Source organism: Lagenorhynchus albirostris, chromosome 6 (assembly GCF_949774975.1).
Source record: "Lagenorhynchus albirostris chromosome 6, mLagAlb1.1, whole genome shotgun sequence".
NCBI lineage: Eukaryota > Metazoa > Chordata > Mammalia > Artiodactyla > Delphinidae > Lagenorhynchus > Lagenorhynchus albirostris.
The window spans coordinates 11,409,352-11,426,335 of NC_083100.1; the positions used below are offsets into that span (position 1 = coordinate 11,409,352).

The 16,984-nt window shown below is 40.5% G+C and overlaps 1 protein-coding gene across 1 annotated transcript in view; it reads right to left on the reverse strand.

Moving 5' to 3' along the window:
* Positions 1-684: 684 nt before the first annotated feature.
* The window catches only part of COL4A3 (collagen type IV alpha 3 chain), a 134,964-nt gene continuing 118,664 nt past the window's right edge, over positions 685-16,984 (reverse strand). Inside the window, exons 42-52 of the mRNA XM_060151254.1 lie at positions 14,903-15,088; positions 14,272-14,402; positions 10,992-11,064; positions 8,963-9,034; positions 8,748-8,873; positions 7,788-7,886; positions 6,292-6,504; positions 5,482-5,659; positions 5,240-5,354; positions 3,616-3,788; positions 685-2,998 (exon numbers count right to left, since the gene is read on the reverse strand). Coding sequence (XP_060007237.1) covers positions 2,914-2,998; positions 3,616-3,788; positions 5,240-5,354; positions 5,482-5,659; positions 6,292-6,504; positions 7,788-7,886; positions 8,748-8,873; positions 8,963-9,034; positions 10,992-11,064; positions 14,272-14,402; positions 14,903-15,088 — 1,451 coding nt within the window. The 3' untranslated portion in view covers positions 685-2,913. The remainder of the gene's footprint in view (positions 2,999-3,615; positions 3,789-5,239; positions 5,355-5,481; positions 5,660-6,291; positions 6,505-7,787; positions 7,887-8,747; positions 8,874-8,962; positions 9,035-10,991; positions 11,065-14,271; positions 14,403-14,902; positions 15,089-16,984) is intronic.

Consider the following 16,984-nt stretch of genomic DNA (forward strand, 5'->3'; position numbering starts at 1 on the left):
AAATTCTAGCAATGTTCCTGCAGAACATTTATATATATATGTACATATATATATATATATATATATATATGTATGTATCTCTCGCTCTCTCTCTCTCAAAGGCCTAAGATTGCAAGTCCTTTGATTCTTCAGTTTTCCTCCTAGAGATTTATCCTGAGTAAATAATTGGACAAATGTAAGATAAAAATGTGTATAATATGTCCATAATAAAACTAAAATAAATGTCCATCAATTCATTGATTTATATAGGAAATCCACGTAAATAATGATTAGTTCTTATCTATTGATGTGAAAATATGTCCACAGTGTATTAAGTTTGATTAAAAATTTTAGTTTCAAGACAGCATGCTTTTTATTCCATTTTTGTTTAAAAATATATTTACAAGAAAAAAGTTGGGTGAGGGTGAGGGTTAGATCATGGCAATTTTTATATTCTTCTTCATAATTGCTGTTGTTTTTACAGTGAACATATACTGCTTTTACAATCCAAAAAAGTTTGTTTACATTTTGAAAAAAATAAGACCAGATATAATTTTTTCCATTTTATTCTTAGACAATACAATAAAATAATACTTAAGCTGTAATTACAGAAATATTAGTACATTACAACATTGTAATTTTGTCAAGATATAATATAAAATATTCAATATATTTTAAATATATTTCATTTGGTTATAGAGTAAATATTAAATTAAGTTTAGTAGCAGTAAGTTACACTGGATGCATAGAAAAATCTTTGTAAGTTAAATTAGCAATAAAATTCAAATTTAGAATTATTGTAATACTTTTATAAATAAGTTACTTAATAATGTTTATCTTGTAAAAAGACCTTTGAGAAATCCACTATTTCAGCACACTGTGAAATTCCAAAGTTGAAGCCCGAAATTTAAAAGAAACAAGTTATTTACATTTATCTACAAAGTTAAATCTTCCTAACCTTATAAACTACTGATAGGTATCTGGAAAGGAATGCACATGAACTATCTTTTAATGCTCAGTCTTAGAAGTGGGACTGAGCAACTGTTAATATGGCTTCATTGGAATTTAAGGTTTTAGCATCACTTGTCTTCCTCAGAAGTTAAACACTGATAAGAGGGCAAGAAAAGATGGAGGCTTGGGGACAAGCAGAGGCCAGTCATTTGGCATTAGCACCAGTATAGAGCATTTACTTATTAGTAAAATTAGATGACCTTAAGGTCATTTGTGATTTTGGACTTTAAAGAGAGGCATGGATGGAGCAATGATACTGGCAGTGAACCAAAGCCAGCTGTACCTGGTAACTGTCTGTAGAATTGTTTCTTAAGTGTTTGCCTAGAGCAGTTCTTCCCAATCAGAAATCACCTGGAGGGTTTGTTAAAACACAGATTTCTGGGCCTTACCCCCAGCGTTTCTGATTCTAAAGGTCTAGGATGAGCCCTCGAATTTGCACTTACGGCCAGTACCCAGATACTGCTGATGCTGCTGGTCTAGAGACGACATTTTGAGAATTGCTGACCTACACAGGGTTTGTGGAGATCAGCTAGCCCTATGCCGTGATAGTACACTTAAGAGAGTAGGATATTTTTAGAGCAAAAGAAGTCTTAGTATCAGATGAGTCTAAAAAAAAAATGAGTCTAAGTAAATAAGTAAAATGTACTTCTCAGTTTAAATGTAAAAATGGCTTGACAGTAGTCACATGAGCAGTGAAGGATGCCAACCAAGGTCACAGTCTGTGCTGTCCTCTGGGGTCACATCTTCACTTACAGAGCAACTGAGGCTGAAGCAATAACCTGAATTTAAATATCAGCACCACCAACTCCACCTAGGTGGATCAGGAAGCATAGTTGACATACAACTGCCAAACTACACCATTCGTACATCAAGATTTTTACACAATGGACTCTTTCAATGGTTTGTAAGAATATCAAAAACATGTTTTTACAAAGGAAGAATTAGATAGTTAACAAGGGAATAAATCTCTGAACACCCAGTTTAAATGGAATATTTAGAGCAAAGGAAAAATATTCTGAGCCTGATCAGCTAACAAATGACTTTTCTTCCATGGATTGCTGAACTACTATTTTATAAGGTATGCACCAAGATTTATAGGGATGGGGATAAAGTGCACATTTAGGAAGTAGTGTCCTTGTTATTTGTGTGGATGTAATTAATTCACTAGGGTAAAAATTGTATCTATTTGAATATAAGCAAGCTATATTGCTGCAGTGAAATGAATTCAATGGACAAACAAAAATATCTTTTAAAAAATGTAAACCAAAACCAGACAGTATTTCCAAGGCTATTATGATTCCACTCAGAGCAACCCCCTTTTGGCCATAGTCTTGGGTATGTTTGAAAAAGCACTAGAAAAATCCATAAACCTCAGTTCAATTCTGGTTCCCTTAGGCCTTAGGTTACTCACCAGGTTTGAAAGTCCAGTTTATTCATGATGCTCTAGTATTCCACTTGTCTCTATCCCCTTCCCTACCCTGGGTCTAAAGCTTTAGGAAGCGGGTGGTTGGGCAATCTAAAACAGATTTAGCCTCCCTGAGTCTCAAAGACTGGAATAGAAGGGGGGCAAATCCTGGGAATCCAGTAGAGCAAATAGCTCTTAACTTGTAGCATCAAACTTTATACAGTCACCATTTACTTAGTGCATTGGATACAAATGGAATACAATTTCAGTGATATTTTGTGAAAAGCCTACTGCCTTGAGTTAGGGAACTTTGACACAGTACAGATTTAGAGAGCAGTATCACAGAACTAACTTAAAAGAATGCTTTGTTGTGTGGGGAAACAAATAGAAACTTTGTACTGAGCCATCATAGGGCGATACTGTTCGGTTAGAGAAAAATACTTAAATAACTGCATGTTCTTTATCATTACTTGGTTATTTAGGATGAAAAGTCACGGTTCTATTTTTTCTTTATTTCTTCAATGTCTCCTCTTCATGCACACCTGACAGCGACTTATTATCTTTTCTAACTCCCCAGCTTTCACAGTTGACGGAATAGGTTTTCTGAAATAAAAAACAAAACAAAACTAAAAAAAAAACCCACAAAAAGTTTCATCAGTTTATAGATAAAAGGGAAATACTTCCTGAGTTCGAGTTTTATTAATGAATATTGTAGCTCATCTAAACTTTATTATAGGGAGGTATATTTCTGAAAAGGTATCTATGTCAGTATTTCAGTTGTATTTAGCAGCAACTTGCAGGTGCAAACTTATGGATCATTTTTTCTGAAATAAAAACTACTCCTATCCTTTTAATACTCTGTATTACTCACAAGTCTTCCAATACAGTAAATTAAGATTAGCAGATCATTTAGTATTGACAGTTTCATTCAGTAGTCTATAAATTCATATATAAATATTAAATACATTTAGTGATGACAAAAATCACATTTTTTTTTGGTCTTTATTGGTACAGTAGCACAAACCAGGGCTACCTGTTGACTCTAGACCACTTGTAAACTGGATTTTATTGGCTAAACAGGTTAAACAGGATTTTATTGGCATGGGGAGATGTTTTAGATGTGAGTACGTCAACACACAGGGCATGAAAATCTAACATAGGCAACCTTTGAATCGTTATGCAGTTGAGTCATCAGATTAAATGTGACTGTGAATAGTTACCTGAACATTCTTCTGGGGTCTAATGAAGCCAACCAGAAACTGTAGGAATTTGAATAGTAGTTGCATGTTCCTCTTCCATGACATTCTATAAATGGACTGGCTCGGAATTCTTCTAAGCAGGATCCAGGGGATGCCAGTGCCTGCCCAGCGCCCTCTGAACCTGCACTTGTGAACTATCATAATAAAAGTATCCAAATAAGAATTCTTTGCATACTGCTCACATTTTCAATGCTCAAAAATGTTCTTTGTTGTAATAGAAGACAGTAAGAAACCCAGAAAGGAAGAATTAAACCTCTTGTGCTTCCTTACCCAAATTTACTAACACTCCAGCTACCTTCCAAGTTGAAGGATAGTCATCAAAAATAAAATAAAAGCTATTTATTTTGCCTGGAATGCTCTTTTCCCCAGGTCTGACTGGTTCTTCCTTGTCATTCAGAGGTCTGCTTAAATATAACCTCCAAAAAGATTTCCTCGACTTCATCCCTATCAGTCTCTCCCCTTATCTTGCCTTATTTCCTTCCTAGGACTGTTCACCACCTGAACTCATTACTATTATTGTTATTTTGTCTTCTTGCTTATATGTCTATCACTAGGATATAAGCTCCACGAGAGCAGGAACTTTGGTTCACTGCCAGTATCCTTAGTACCTAGAACGGTCAAGGCATATAGTAGGTGTTAAATAAATATTTGTTGAATTAATGATTGAATGAATGGACGTCTGTGAGTAAAGAAGGGGGAAGAGTATATCATAAATGATGCTACACAGAATATGAATGACCACTAGCCACGTTTGTGCAGGTATCAGAATCACAAATGTTAATCCCTAGATTTCTTCATTTAGTACTTACATCTCGGGAATTTTTCTTTAAAAGGCTGTTTCTTTTAGTTCCCATCTTCATAGGAAGTTCAAAGGGTCACAGTATAAGGCACAAAGATTTTGGAGCAGACAGGCTCAGATTCAAATCCCAGTCTTACCACTTACTAGTTGTGAGACCCTGAGGAAATTTCTTTACTTCATTCTTACTTGTAAAACTGTAGATGATAGAAACTACCTTGCAGGGTTTTCAGAAGGCTTTTGGAGGATAAATAAAACAGCTGCCACATTTTTTAAAAAAGGCAATTCTAGGGCTTCCCTGGTGGCGCAGTGGTTGAGAGTCCGCCTGCCGATGCGGGGGACACGGGTTCGTGCCCCGGTCCGGGAAGATCCCACGTGCCGCGGAGTGGCTGGGCCCGTGAGCCATGGCCGCTGAGCCTGCGCGTCCGGAGCCTGTGCTCCGCAACGGGAGAGGCCACAACAGTGAGAGGCCCGCGTACCGCAAAAAAAAAAAAAAAAAAAGGCAATTCTATTACCAATATGGTAGCTACTCCTCACTTAAACGTCTTACTTAGAATTTGTGGGTAGTCTCTTTCTGAGAAGTCTATTTTTTAAAATGCTCCATTATTTACCGAAGAACAACTTACTTGAAGTAAAAAAAAAGTATATTTGCAGATTTTCAAGCAAATATCCACAGCACATTGTGCATATTGATGTCAAGCAATGTTCCTGGGGCCACGTCTCATCCAGCCCAATGTAAGATTCCACAGATTATCTTTACTATGAATTTACTGTTCCTTTTCTCCTTACCATGATGAAAGAAAATCCTTTCCAGAGAGAAATCCAGCCAGGAGGACATGAGGGGATATCAGTAGTTTGGCTGTGAACAGCTATGGCAATCGCAGGACCTTCACAGACAGTGCATCTGTAACACGAAACAAAGAAGATGGCAGCATCGCCACTTTCTGCACCATGACGTGCTGCCTTACATTCCATTACAAACGAAGTGATTCAACTGCTCCCATCACGAAACTAAGGGATTGGGATTTTACCTGCTAATGTAAGGCTCCAGGGCCCGGCCAGTAATTGGAGCCATGTCCACTGGCATCAGAGCTGGTGTTGACAGCCAGTATGAATAATCGTTTCGAGATGCGAAATTACATACATCATTGATATTGCAGAATAAGAATGGCATCGTAGTAAATCTCTGCAGGCAGCTGCCATGAGTTCCTAATAAAACATCAGACTGGGTGTCACTTTCAGTAAATTCAAATTATTTTGATTATCATTACTAGACAGAGGCTAATGAAAACACAACCTATGGCAAAAACTGGAGAAGGACAACACAAAAGAGCTATTTACAAAATGTGTGATTGAAAAGTTTTAATACTGATAGAAATTAAAGATCCAATAGGGAAAGAAATCCTCCTTCGTTCTTCCACCTTTAACACTTCCTGTGGCCGTTTCTAATCAGTCTAGAATTTAAGGACTAGCAGAGGTTGCTTGGAAAAATGTCTGCTTCAAAGTATTCCCAGTTCTTCATATGTACATGCTAGCCAATAACCAGACAAATCTTTAGAAAAGATGTTACTTTGAAGATTAAAAAGCAGACAGGTATTTTAGTGAAAAGTCTTTGCGTTGCACAGGATGAGCTAGATTGACATTCATGAGCCAGGCTCCTTCTAGAGCTAACATTCCGGAATGAATATTAGACAGGCCAACATCTTATTTACTCTCTTTAAAAAGTGCTGTGAGATACTCAGGTTGTTTATACTTAACTTCAGAGGGAAGTACCCCATGCCATAAAAATGTAGAGTCTGCATGTGGAACAAAGTAGCTAGAAATGAGAATGAGGGCATTACCCAGGTCCTGTCCATGGGCTTGTTCATTTCCTTGTACAAAGAGAAGAGAAAACCCACTATAGAGTGGTCCTGTCCCTTCTGGACAGGAGGGAATCGCCGTGGTCTGGCTGTGCCGGGTGAAGACAAAGCCCCTCATCGTTGTCCCCCTTGCAGGTGGTCCAGTGTCTCCAGGTTTCCCCTTCAAGCCCGGCAGGCCATCGGATCCAGGCGGTCCTTTAAAAAACACATTAAACACGTTGCAACACAAATGAAACCTCAAACTTGTCTTTCCAAAATAAGAATTTAAATGTTTATATATATTTATTAAGCCTCAAATACAGAAAGGAGTCCTAAAGAATAATGGTTTATAAAATGGCCAAAGAATATTCTTAAATGTTGACTATTTTATTACAAATGCCTCTTACGATAGATATTTGTGTATATCTGATGATGAGTCTTTTGAGATCACGTTTTCATCTTCGTATTGCCCTGTGGTGCCTGACCTCAAGACAAACTCTGTCTACTTGTGAATAAGTCTCAGCACAGTTTGTGTTGTAGTAGCCTTGCTCTTGCTTTGGCCCCATTCTGTAACCCAGACTTGGACAGTAAAGTTTTTAAATTTATGGGATTATTAATAAGAGTTTTATTTTTTACCATTTTGAAAAACACATTTTTAAGGAAAGTCGAATGATTAATAATGTTTTAAAGCACTCAGGACAATTCTAAGTCATGAGTGATTATGCAGTTAATATTACAATTAATATTATTAGTTATCATTTTTAAAGACAAATCTCTAGTCTTTACAGTTGTATTATAGTAGATCTGGGCATATGTCAATGAATTCGAAATCACATTTAGAGTTTTCTCTTACTTTAACAAAGTCAGCAATCCTAAAAAATAAGATTTGGAGAGCTGGGTATTTTCTAGAAAGGTGCTTTTGAAACTTTTGCAGAAGGTAGGTTTTGATCTGGGCATATCAAATTGACACATATAAGTTTATGTTCAGACTAAAGTACTTAAAGAGGCCCCCTTTTGGGACACGCACATGAGTTGTTGAGTTAGTATTCAAGAATGGCAAAGTTAAAAGACAGCTTTCCTAAATAGGGATACTAAGTTGCTCTTCTGTTCATATCAAGGTAATGTTTTTCCAACTATGTACTTAGGTGCTACTCTTACAAGTAGATATTATCAACTAAGTACACAGTATCTGCTTTTCTGAAAATAGAACTGGTGTTTCATTAGGCCTGTGTGTCCTCAGGTTAAAAATCTGAAGTACATTTGTCCAGTTAACAGATAGGAAGAATGGTTTATTCCAGTAACTCTTGATTTTCTGTCTTCTTCCGAAAGAACATTTTGCCCCCGCTTTTAGTCTAATCTGCACAACACAAATTGAAAGATCTAGATCTAGATCTTGATCTAGATCTTATAGTCACAAATTTGAACAAGGCTCCTTCCTCTGTATATATATGGGTAATAGCTCTCCTTCAGTGAAGGAGAACAGCCAGCTGTTTGTTTACCTTGCTCTCCTTTACAACCTTTGTTGCCTTTTTCTCCAATTGGTCCAGGGGTTCCTGGTAGTCCATCCTTGCCTGGTTTACCTCTTGGCCCACAGGGTCCTAGGCAAAAAAAACCAACATTGTATTGAATGGATCATATAGAAAAAAATGCAGGGTGGCCGACCATCCCAGTTTACCCAAGACTTCTACAGTTTCAGCAATAAAAGTCCTGCAAAGAGAACAGACTGGGCAAACTGGGACAGCTGGTCATCCAACATGTTACACTCTACTTCCCAGGGGGGAAAAAAAAAACCCTGAAAAGTGAACTAGGAGTATATGAAATACAGCAGTTTAAAATTGTGCTACCATTTTGATTTATGTCACTCCAGAATTCACTATGCCCTTGTATTGATCAAAGTAATAAATCGTCTCTCTCTTATCTCCCAGGTGATTCAGGCAAACGTAGAACACAACAATTCCGTTCAGAAGTCTATTACAATATGCTAAGACTATAAAAAAGGGTTAGTCAATTTCCATGAACCAATATTTTGAAAAGATTTCATAATATTAAGCATACATTTGCATTTACTACTCTTCCAAGTACTGTACAAACTGTTAGAAAAGTATAAATACCTGAAACTCAGGTTTATTTGGGCAATCATTTATAAATAGTCAGAACTCTAAGAATGACAGTTGTCAGAGAAGATAGACTTCATACTTTTACCTTAACCAAAAAAATCCTGAGTTTCCTAAAGTGTATTTGTTCAAGTTTATACTACACACAACAGTTTTCAATAGACTCAAAAGGAGTTTTATTTGCTGGTCAAGAGTAAAATGAGCTCAATGCTAAAGCTGATTATTAAAAACACTGTAATGTGTAACATTTTCTGTGAAGTTGTATCATTTGTTTCCAAAGCTCTTTACAGGTATTTTGGTTCAACTGCTTTCTAGTGGTCCCAGTCAATGCTGCCAGTTCCACACCTGGGTTTCCCGGTAGCCCCGGGGGCCCAGGTTCTCCTTGCATCCCTGGTTCTCCAGCTGGGCCAGGTGGGCCTGGGCTTCCTGGAAGGGAGATGATCTTCACTGTGCCAGGGTCTCCACGTACACCTATTGACATGAACATATAAGAAGATGATGGCTTTCCTGATGAGTTACTCTTTCTTCATGGACAGCAATACTAAAGAAATAATATTTACCAGGTGGTCCTTTTGGCCCAATTCGCCCTGGAGGTCCACTTGGTCCCAGAAATCCTGAATTACCCTTCTCCCCTTAAAAAAAATAAAAAGGCAATGTGATTCCACATAGAACAATGGGTTTCCTAGCTCTTTAGGTTGATGGTCGACTCTAGATAATGGCAGTTATGACCGGAGGTTATGAGTTCTGTGACAATGGCTGCAACTTAGTTATATTTGTGTGGGTTGTGGAATTTCACTTGGACCCAATTAGCCATGTAGCCATGTTTAATGTCTATTAAAAATATATTCTAGAAGTAGGCATTAAGAACTAGTATTTTAGCATTGAAGGGGAAGGATTCCTAAGAGTTCACTTTTTAAGTTCAGAAACCTATTCAATTTAATATTTAAGGTAAAATATGAAGTGACATTAAAACCTATTTTAGCACTTCCTAGTGAATTATATTCGTTGTCAATAGTTATCTACTTTATCAGCTTATTACTCTAGCTTTACTAGTAGCCCAAAGTTAGTTATGTCAGAAACTCTCATGAGCTCATATGGAATATCTACTTTGATGTAAACTATGAAAGTGGTAAGATTTCTCTCCCAAACAGTCTTTGACATGAATGAAATGTTACCAAGAACCATCGATTTGGAGAAATATTCTCTTTTAAAAAATCTTGACAAAATGTAGACATTACATCTGATTACTTAGAAAGAACTTAATACTAAACATGATATTCATAGCAGAAATATAATAAAACAATTATATTACCCAAAGGTAACTGGCAACTACACTATAAATTATCCACTGGATATCAGAACTTGAGGATAGTGTTAACATTTGCTTACATCTACCAGAAGAGGCCTAAGTATTTTTCCCTTTGGGGATTAAAAATTTCCACATAAAGAACTGCAAACTCATAGGTAGCGCCAGATGACAGACAGTCTTATTCTGGAATCTAAGAGACTAATTGAATGTGTTTCATGGAACATATTCCAAAGAACTGATTTTACGAATCTTCCCTCTATACACCTGTAAATATTTCACCAGAATATTGCTTTCTTTAGTAGGGCCTTTCTATAAGTTTTCAAGTCTTAGCTGCTCCTGTTCTGAGACTCGGGGCAGTGGCAGGTGCACACCTTTTCCCCAGGCTGTCTGACAGTGTTCACCAACCCAGTGTCTACGGAGACTCCTCAAAATCACTTGCTTTGATTTCTTCTTTGCTATTTCGCTCCTTGAAGAGCCAGTGGTTGAAAGCATTGAAAAGGCTCTCTTTAAACTCCAGCTTGTCCTCCCTCAGACCTGGAAAAGTTTGTCTTTCACAGAAACATGGTTTTGTTCACTTTGGTTGAAATTATTATGTAGCATCTATTTAGTCTACGATAATAGATTCCCTGCACACACAAAACAATACCAGTGGATTTAACCAGCTAAGACAACAAATCCAATATTCAAAATGTCATTTGAGGTCATAGCACCCTTATGGAAGATTTGAGAATTATTTTCTGAAACCTGAAGTTTAAATTTATGTGTATGAACATTTTAAACTTAAAATCTCCAAATTACATGTCTTCTCTGATTAAAAACATAATACATGTGCCCCGTAAAAAAACAAGTGCTTGAATCTGCATATAAAAATTTACTTACCCTCCCCCGTTATCAGCTTGGTGAATATTCTTTTAGATTTTCAGCTTCTTAAAATTATCACACGTGCACAAAGTAAAATAAACCATTCAAAGCAATACTGTTGCCACTGATGTAGTCCCTTATCCCCCAGCCCGACACACATCAGTACTCTCAAAGGTAACCACTTTAAACTGTTCCTGTTTTGAGTTTTTCTATAGTTTCCATCCTTAAGGTATGGTTTAATTTTGAAGGCCCCTGGGGTTGTGTGCTGGTGAAGTCTTCCTTCTTCGTTCATACTGAGGTCCTATTTGTACCCCAACTATCTGTGGTGACCGTAGGGGTTCAGTAAACATTTGTGTACCCTAAAATATGAATCATGGTCATTGTCTTTGCATCCAGAGAGTAGTGCACAAAAACAGTACCTTTCATGCCCGGAAATCCATAGAATCCAGGATCACCTCTGACCCCTGGCAGACCTGGGGCACCTGGTACTCCCTATATTTTAAATAAGAAGGAGCAGAACAACAGACATATTTTTAAAATCACAATACTCACTACAGTTTGTTTTTTTTAAAAGCATATCGGATATAATACTATGTTGGGTCAGAATGAGTTAAAGTTGTCAGACATCATTTTTACATTCCAATCCAGTATTTCACCTCCTGTAACTCCTGTGCCACCTACCTCACCTTATGACTGTCATTTTCAATAAGAAAGAAGTAAAAACTACCCTTAAGCCCAAGAGCCAACATAACTTCTCATGTTAATGTGTGTCGGTGTGAGTATTGGATACAATTGGATATTCTGTATTCTAAAGTGAACTGCCCAGTATTTGAAGATCTTTCAGGAAGAATAGGTACCAGATTGCCAGGATGGAAATTATAATTGTATTTGTAATTCTTGCAAAGGCAACAGAGTTGCTGTTGAATTGTAGCACCCACCATCATTCTAACTAAGCCATCAGGGTTATAACTTACTCTGGTCAGAGTGATAGAAGTAAAGGTTCCAGGGATGGGAGCATGAAGGGGTTGACAGGGGAGTTTTGACATGCATGTTTGGCAAAGATGCAGTGGTCTGACTGGGCAGAGATGCTCCCTCCTTATGAGGTTCAGACTAATTGCTGAACCTCAAGCAAGATGCTCAAGCAAGGCCATCGGAGGAGCGGGGAGGAAACAGGGCTTCCGAAAAGAGTTCTATGTCAGAATGTATATTGCATCTACTCTTATACTGTCCATATGAATGAGACAGAATGCTATTACTTGAAAACAATGAATTGAAGGTCATGGAAAATGCCGACAATAACAAAACTGGTCTTTCAGCCTGCTGTCTTTGGAGCTAGAAGATGAAAGAAAGAACAGTCCTATTTCTTAGATAAGGTGGTGTGAGGTTAAAAAAGGAGAGAGAGGGCTTCCCTGGTGGCACAGTGGTTGAGAGTCCACCTGCCGATGCAGGGGACGCGGGTTCGTGCCCAGGTCTGGGAGGATCCCACATGCCGCGGAGCGGCTGGGCCCGTGAGCCATGGCCGCTGAGCCTGCACGTCTGGAGCCTGTGCTCCGCAACGGGAGAGGCCACAGCAGTGAGAGGCCCACGTACCACAAAAAAAAAAAAAAAAAAAAAAAAAAAAAGGAGAGAGAGAAAACAACCATGTGATCAAGGAGTCTCAGGCTTCTGAAGTCTGGCCTGTTCTCCAGTGGTAAAGATAACCAGGGAGGAAGCTCTGGTGCCAGGCCCTGCCCTAGGGTGGAGAAGAAGCTGCTTCCTGCAAGGAGAGAGCGGTTAAGGGCAAGGAGTCAGTTTAGATATCCATCAAGAAGAATTTTCTTTCAAGCGCAAATGTAGACGCCTAGACTAACCTTGGAGGCACAGGGGATTTAAGAGAGATCGCATTTCCAAACCAGACTTTCCACATCCCAGTGTCCTTGGAAGGACTTTCAGTGTGATCATAGGATTAGTGTTTGCCACTTTCAAAGAATCACGGAGAACATGAGAAATACCTAAGACTGGAGTTGGGCAAATATCTCACTTAAAAAAAAAGTTTTAAAAAGGCAGATTCTGGAAACCAAATACCAAGAGAGCTTAAGAGAGTGTAACATTTTTCCTGACAAGAAGCCATGCTGAAGAACCTCATTACCCATCACAAGGAAACACAGAATATCTATGACATAACCGATTTCCTCATTAGTTTCCAACAATTTGATGTAAACAGAGGGATCAGGTTTTTCAAATATGCTGTTAAGAGAAAGCTAGGGAAGGTGCCATAGTGTTGAGTGAGATGCTGTGAATTGAGAGATTTTAATAGGCTGGAAACATGAGCCTGAAGGAACAAGATGATAACTAAGGAAGGTAAATGTGAAAGTTCTGCCCTTATGTCGCAAGTACACAAATAGACAAGACAAAAAGTAACGGACAGGGCTTTCCTGGTGGCGCAGTAGTTAAGAATCCACCTGCCAATGCAGGGGATGCGGGTTCCAGCCCTGGTCCAGGAAGATCCCACATGCCGTGGAGCAACTAAGCCCGTGAGCCACAGCAAGTGAGCCTGTGCTCTAGAGCATGCGAGCCACAACTACTGAGCCCACGTGCCACGACTACTGAACCCAGCGTGCCCAGGGCCCGTGCTCCGCAGCAAGAGAAGCCACCGCCGTGAGAAGCCCGTGCACTGCAACGTAGAGTAGCCCCACTCGCTGCAACTAGAGAAAGCCCACGTGCAGCATGAAGACCCAACGCAGCCAAAAATAAAAATAAAAAAAAAAGTAATGGAGAGAACTTAGTAGCAGTTCATGAGGAAAAGGCACAAGGTCTTTCGTTGACTATAAGCTCAATGTGTGATGGCTGTGTGGTAATGAGGCTGCCAAACAGCTCATGTGGAATTTTAGGTTGGATTATAAAACAGAATGTTCAGGATAGTGAGACTCTTCCATCCTCTAGCCACTCCGTGGGGTACTGAGTTCTTACTCCTGTAAGGTGTTTGTCCCAGGGGCTGCATTTTTAAGGTACTGACAAACTAAGATATATTCAGAATAGAGGCAGAGCTGATGACATCCTAAACTGAATTTGAGAAGAAAACCCATGTATTTATTGGGAGAGAAAATAGAAGGAAATGGCAGCTATTTACAAATACTGGAAGGTATGTCATGGGGAGAAAATAAATAGACATTTAGGGGATGGCAAAGATAATTTTATTTTTTGGCGATACGCGGGCGTCTCACTGTAGTGGCCTCTCCCATTGCGGAGCACAGGCTCCGGACACGCAGCCTCAGCGGCCACGGCTCACGGGCCCAGCCGCTCCGCGGCATGTGGGATCTTCCCGGACCAGGGCACGAACCCGTGTCCCCTGCATCGGCAGGCGGACTCTCAACCACTGCGCCACCAGCGAAGCCCGGCAAAGATCATTTTGAAAGCATATTAATAGAGAAAAATTATGTTGTCATCTAGAATGGAACTGTTCAGAGTCTAAACAAGAAAAGGTCGGGAATGACATAGAGAAGGGTCCCATATGGACCAAACTTTCAGAGGCCTCTTGGAGACCAAATCTGTCGAACTCTTAAGATTCTTTGATTCTTTGAACCTCCTGGACTCCATCTTTTTTGGGGAGCACTACACAGAAGCATCACAAGTGGGAAATTTTTGTTGCCTCCAGTTACATCTGATCCTGGCAATCGATTTAGAAGGATCTAAGACATCAAAATAATTTTCCACACTTACCGGATGACCTGGTGGCCCCATGTCTCCTACAGTTCCAGGCGGACCTCTTGGGCCAGGTTGGCCCATAAATCCCTTGTCTCCTTTTATGCCTTCTACGGGACCCCCTTTAGGTCCAGGGGGACCAGGCTCACCTGAATTTACAAAAAGCCTGTCAGTATTGCCACTCAGGGGGCTTTGCAGCTCCTGTCAGTTACCCTTTTGAATGAAGAGCAAACTCTGCACTTTATCGTTACAGCGAACATACTTTGCCTCGTGGGGTGTGACAGGATTGTGAATGAGATAATGCCAGCCAAGCGCCTGGCACAAGGCAGGAACTGCTTCTCCCTGATGACGGTCTGTTAGAGCAGGGTCTGTGTCTAACCCAGTACCTTATACAGAGTAGGAACTCAATAAATATTGATGAATGGATGTATCTCTCTCTTCCAGGCTCATTAATTTTGTATGTACTAATTTTTCAAACAGGTCCCTCTGCCTCAACACCAACAGCCTTACTGCACCCCATGTGAGGACAGGTGGGCATGGGAAGCCAGAGGAGACCAGAGGGGAAAAGAAGCAAGATGGTCACGAGAAGACTGAAAGACATCAAATGTTACTTTCATTCTTTCATCGTATTTAGAAGTAGATCCTCTACCTGGGTTTCCTCTTCTGCCAGGTGGACCTCGATCTCCTTTTTGGCCAGGGATGATTGAACCAGGAAAGCCTGGTGGCCCTTGAGGTCCTGTCATGCCAATGGGCCCTCGAGGCCCAGCATCTCCCACTGGCCCTTTCCTGCCAGGGAGGCCCGGCAAGCCTGGGGCTCCCCTGTCTCCTTTGGCTCCTGCGAAGAAAAACGCCTGATAAGTTCCTGTAATGCCCCTATATGTGGAGTTACAGTTTGTGATTATCCCTAATAATGTAGACACTTTGATTAAACGTGTTAAGCTTCACAAGATAATTTTTTTTAAGAGGCTGACAAAAGAGATACAGGTCTACAAGGACTGGGTCTAGACTAGACTCAATGCTGACTCCACCTAGCTGTTAGATCCTGATAAAGTCTCTTCACCGTTACAAGTCTCCGTTTTCTTATTTAAAAAATGAAGGTGAGGCCTCTTGCCTTCCAAGATGGCCCACACTCTGTCTATGGAGTGTGTATCTCCCTGAATAAACCTTCCTTCACTCTACTGTGTCTTGCTCTTGAATTCTTGCCTGCACGAAGCCAAGAGCCCGCACTGGGCGGCCATCCCAGGGACGCAGATGTGACTTGGGATGTGGCCGTCCTCTCGCGCCCACTCTCTTTCCTGCAACATCTTTTCTGGCACCCAGTGCGGGGCCTCCAAGGCCATAATCTCGATCCGCCTACTGGGCTATGGCTCCCCTCTGAAGGGTGGCTGGGACTATCCTGAGCCACGTAGATTCAAGTAGCCCGTTAAGTGGCAGCTGACGTCGCCTGCAGGATCTGCCAGAGACCAGTTCTCTGGCCGTGAAGAAGCGCACTGAGGCCAAGGCTTTTCCCCCTCAGTCTTTCTCATTCTCCTATTGCTCTATCTCTTTGGACGTGAAAAGATCCACCCAGACGACCACCAAACATCCAAATTAAGACTGCGCGGCAAGTAACTGACAACTTGGTTGGGTCTAAAGAACTCCTGCCAGGGGGCTTCCCTGGTGGCGCAGTGGTTGAGAATCTGCCTGCCGATGCAGGGGACAGGGGTTCGAGCCCTGGTCCGGGAGGATCCCACATGCCGCGGAGCAACTAGGCCCGTGAGCCACAACTACTGAGCCTGCGCGTTTGGAGCCTGTGCTCTGCAACAGGGGAGGCTGCGATACTGAGAGGCCCGCGCACCGCGATGAAGAGTGGCCCCCGCTTGCCGCAACTAGAGAAAGCCCTCGCAGAGAAACGAAGACCCAGCACAGCCAAAAAAATAATAATAATAAAAATAAAAAAAATAAAAAATGAAGGTGATATCTGACTTAACTCAGTTTTTTAAATATCAAGTAAGAGAATATACAGATGGAAAAGCATGGTGTAACCTTTAAAGTACTCTGTAAGCCATAATCATTATTATCTGGTGATATTTAATTACAATGATATTATTCAATCACTGATAATTCAATAGAGCACTAAAAAGCTAAACTTCAGGACTTCCCTGGTGTCACAGTGGTTAAGAATCCACCTGCTGATGCAGGGGACAAGGGTTCGAGCCCTGGTCCGGGAAGATCCCACATGCTGCGGAGCAACTAATCCCGAGCCTGCAAGCCACAGCTACTGAAGCTTGCGCGCCTAGAGCTCTGCAACAAGAGAAGCCACCGCATGTGAAGCCCACGCACCACAACGAAGAGTAGCCCCCGCTTGCTGCAACTAGAGAAAGCCCGCGCGCAGCAACAAAGACCCAAGCAGCCAAAAGTAAATAAATAAATACATACATACATTAAAAAAAAAAAAGCTAAACTTCATGGCTGGTTTGTGCATTTAAAGTGTTGCCCAGACAAACCCAGAAAAAGGAACGACAAAGTTGCCATCCCCATTCTGTCCTCTGGTTACTTCTCCCCCATAACACAAACACTAGTCTGGAAGGGACAAATGTGGCGAGAGGTTTGGATTTACCAAAGAAGACCCTGCAAAAGGTCACAACTTAATACTAATATTTTTCACCTCAGAGAACTTTCAAGAAATTGTGCTTTGACATTCATAAATGGAAGATGTTGTATGAATTGAAAATAATCTCTCCCTCTTCTC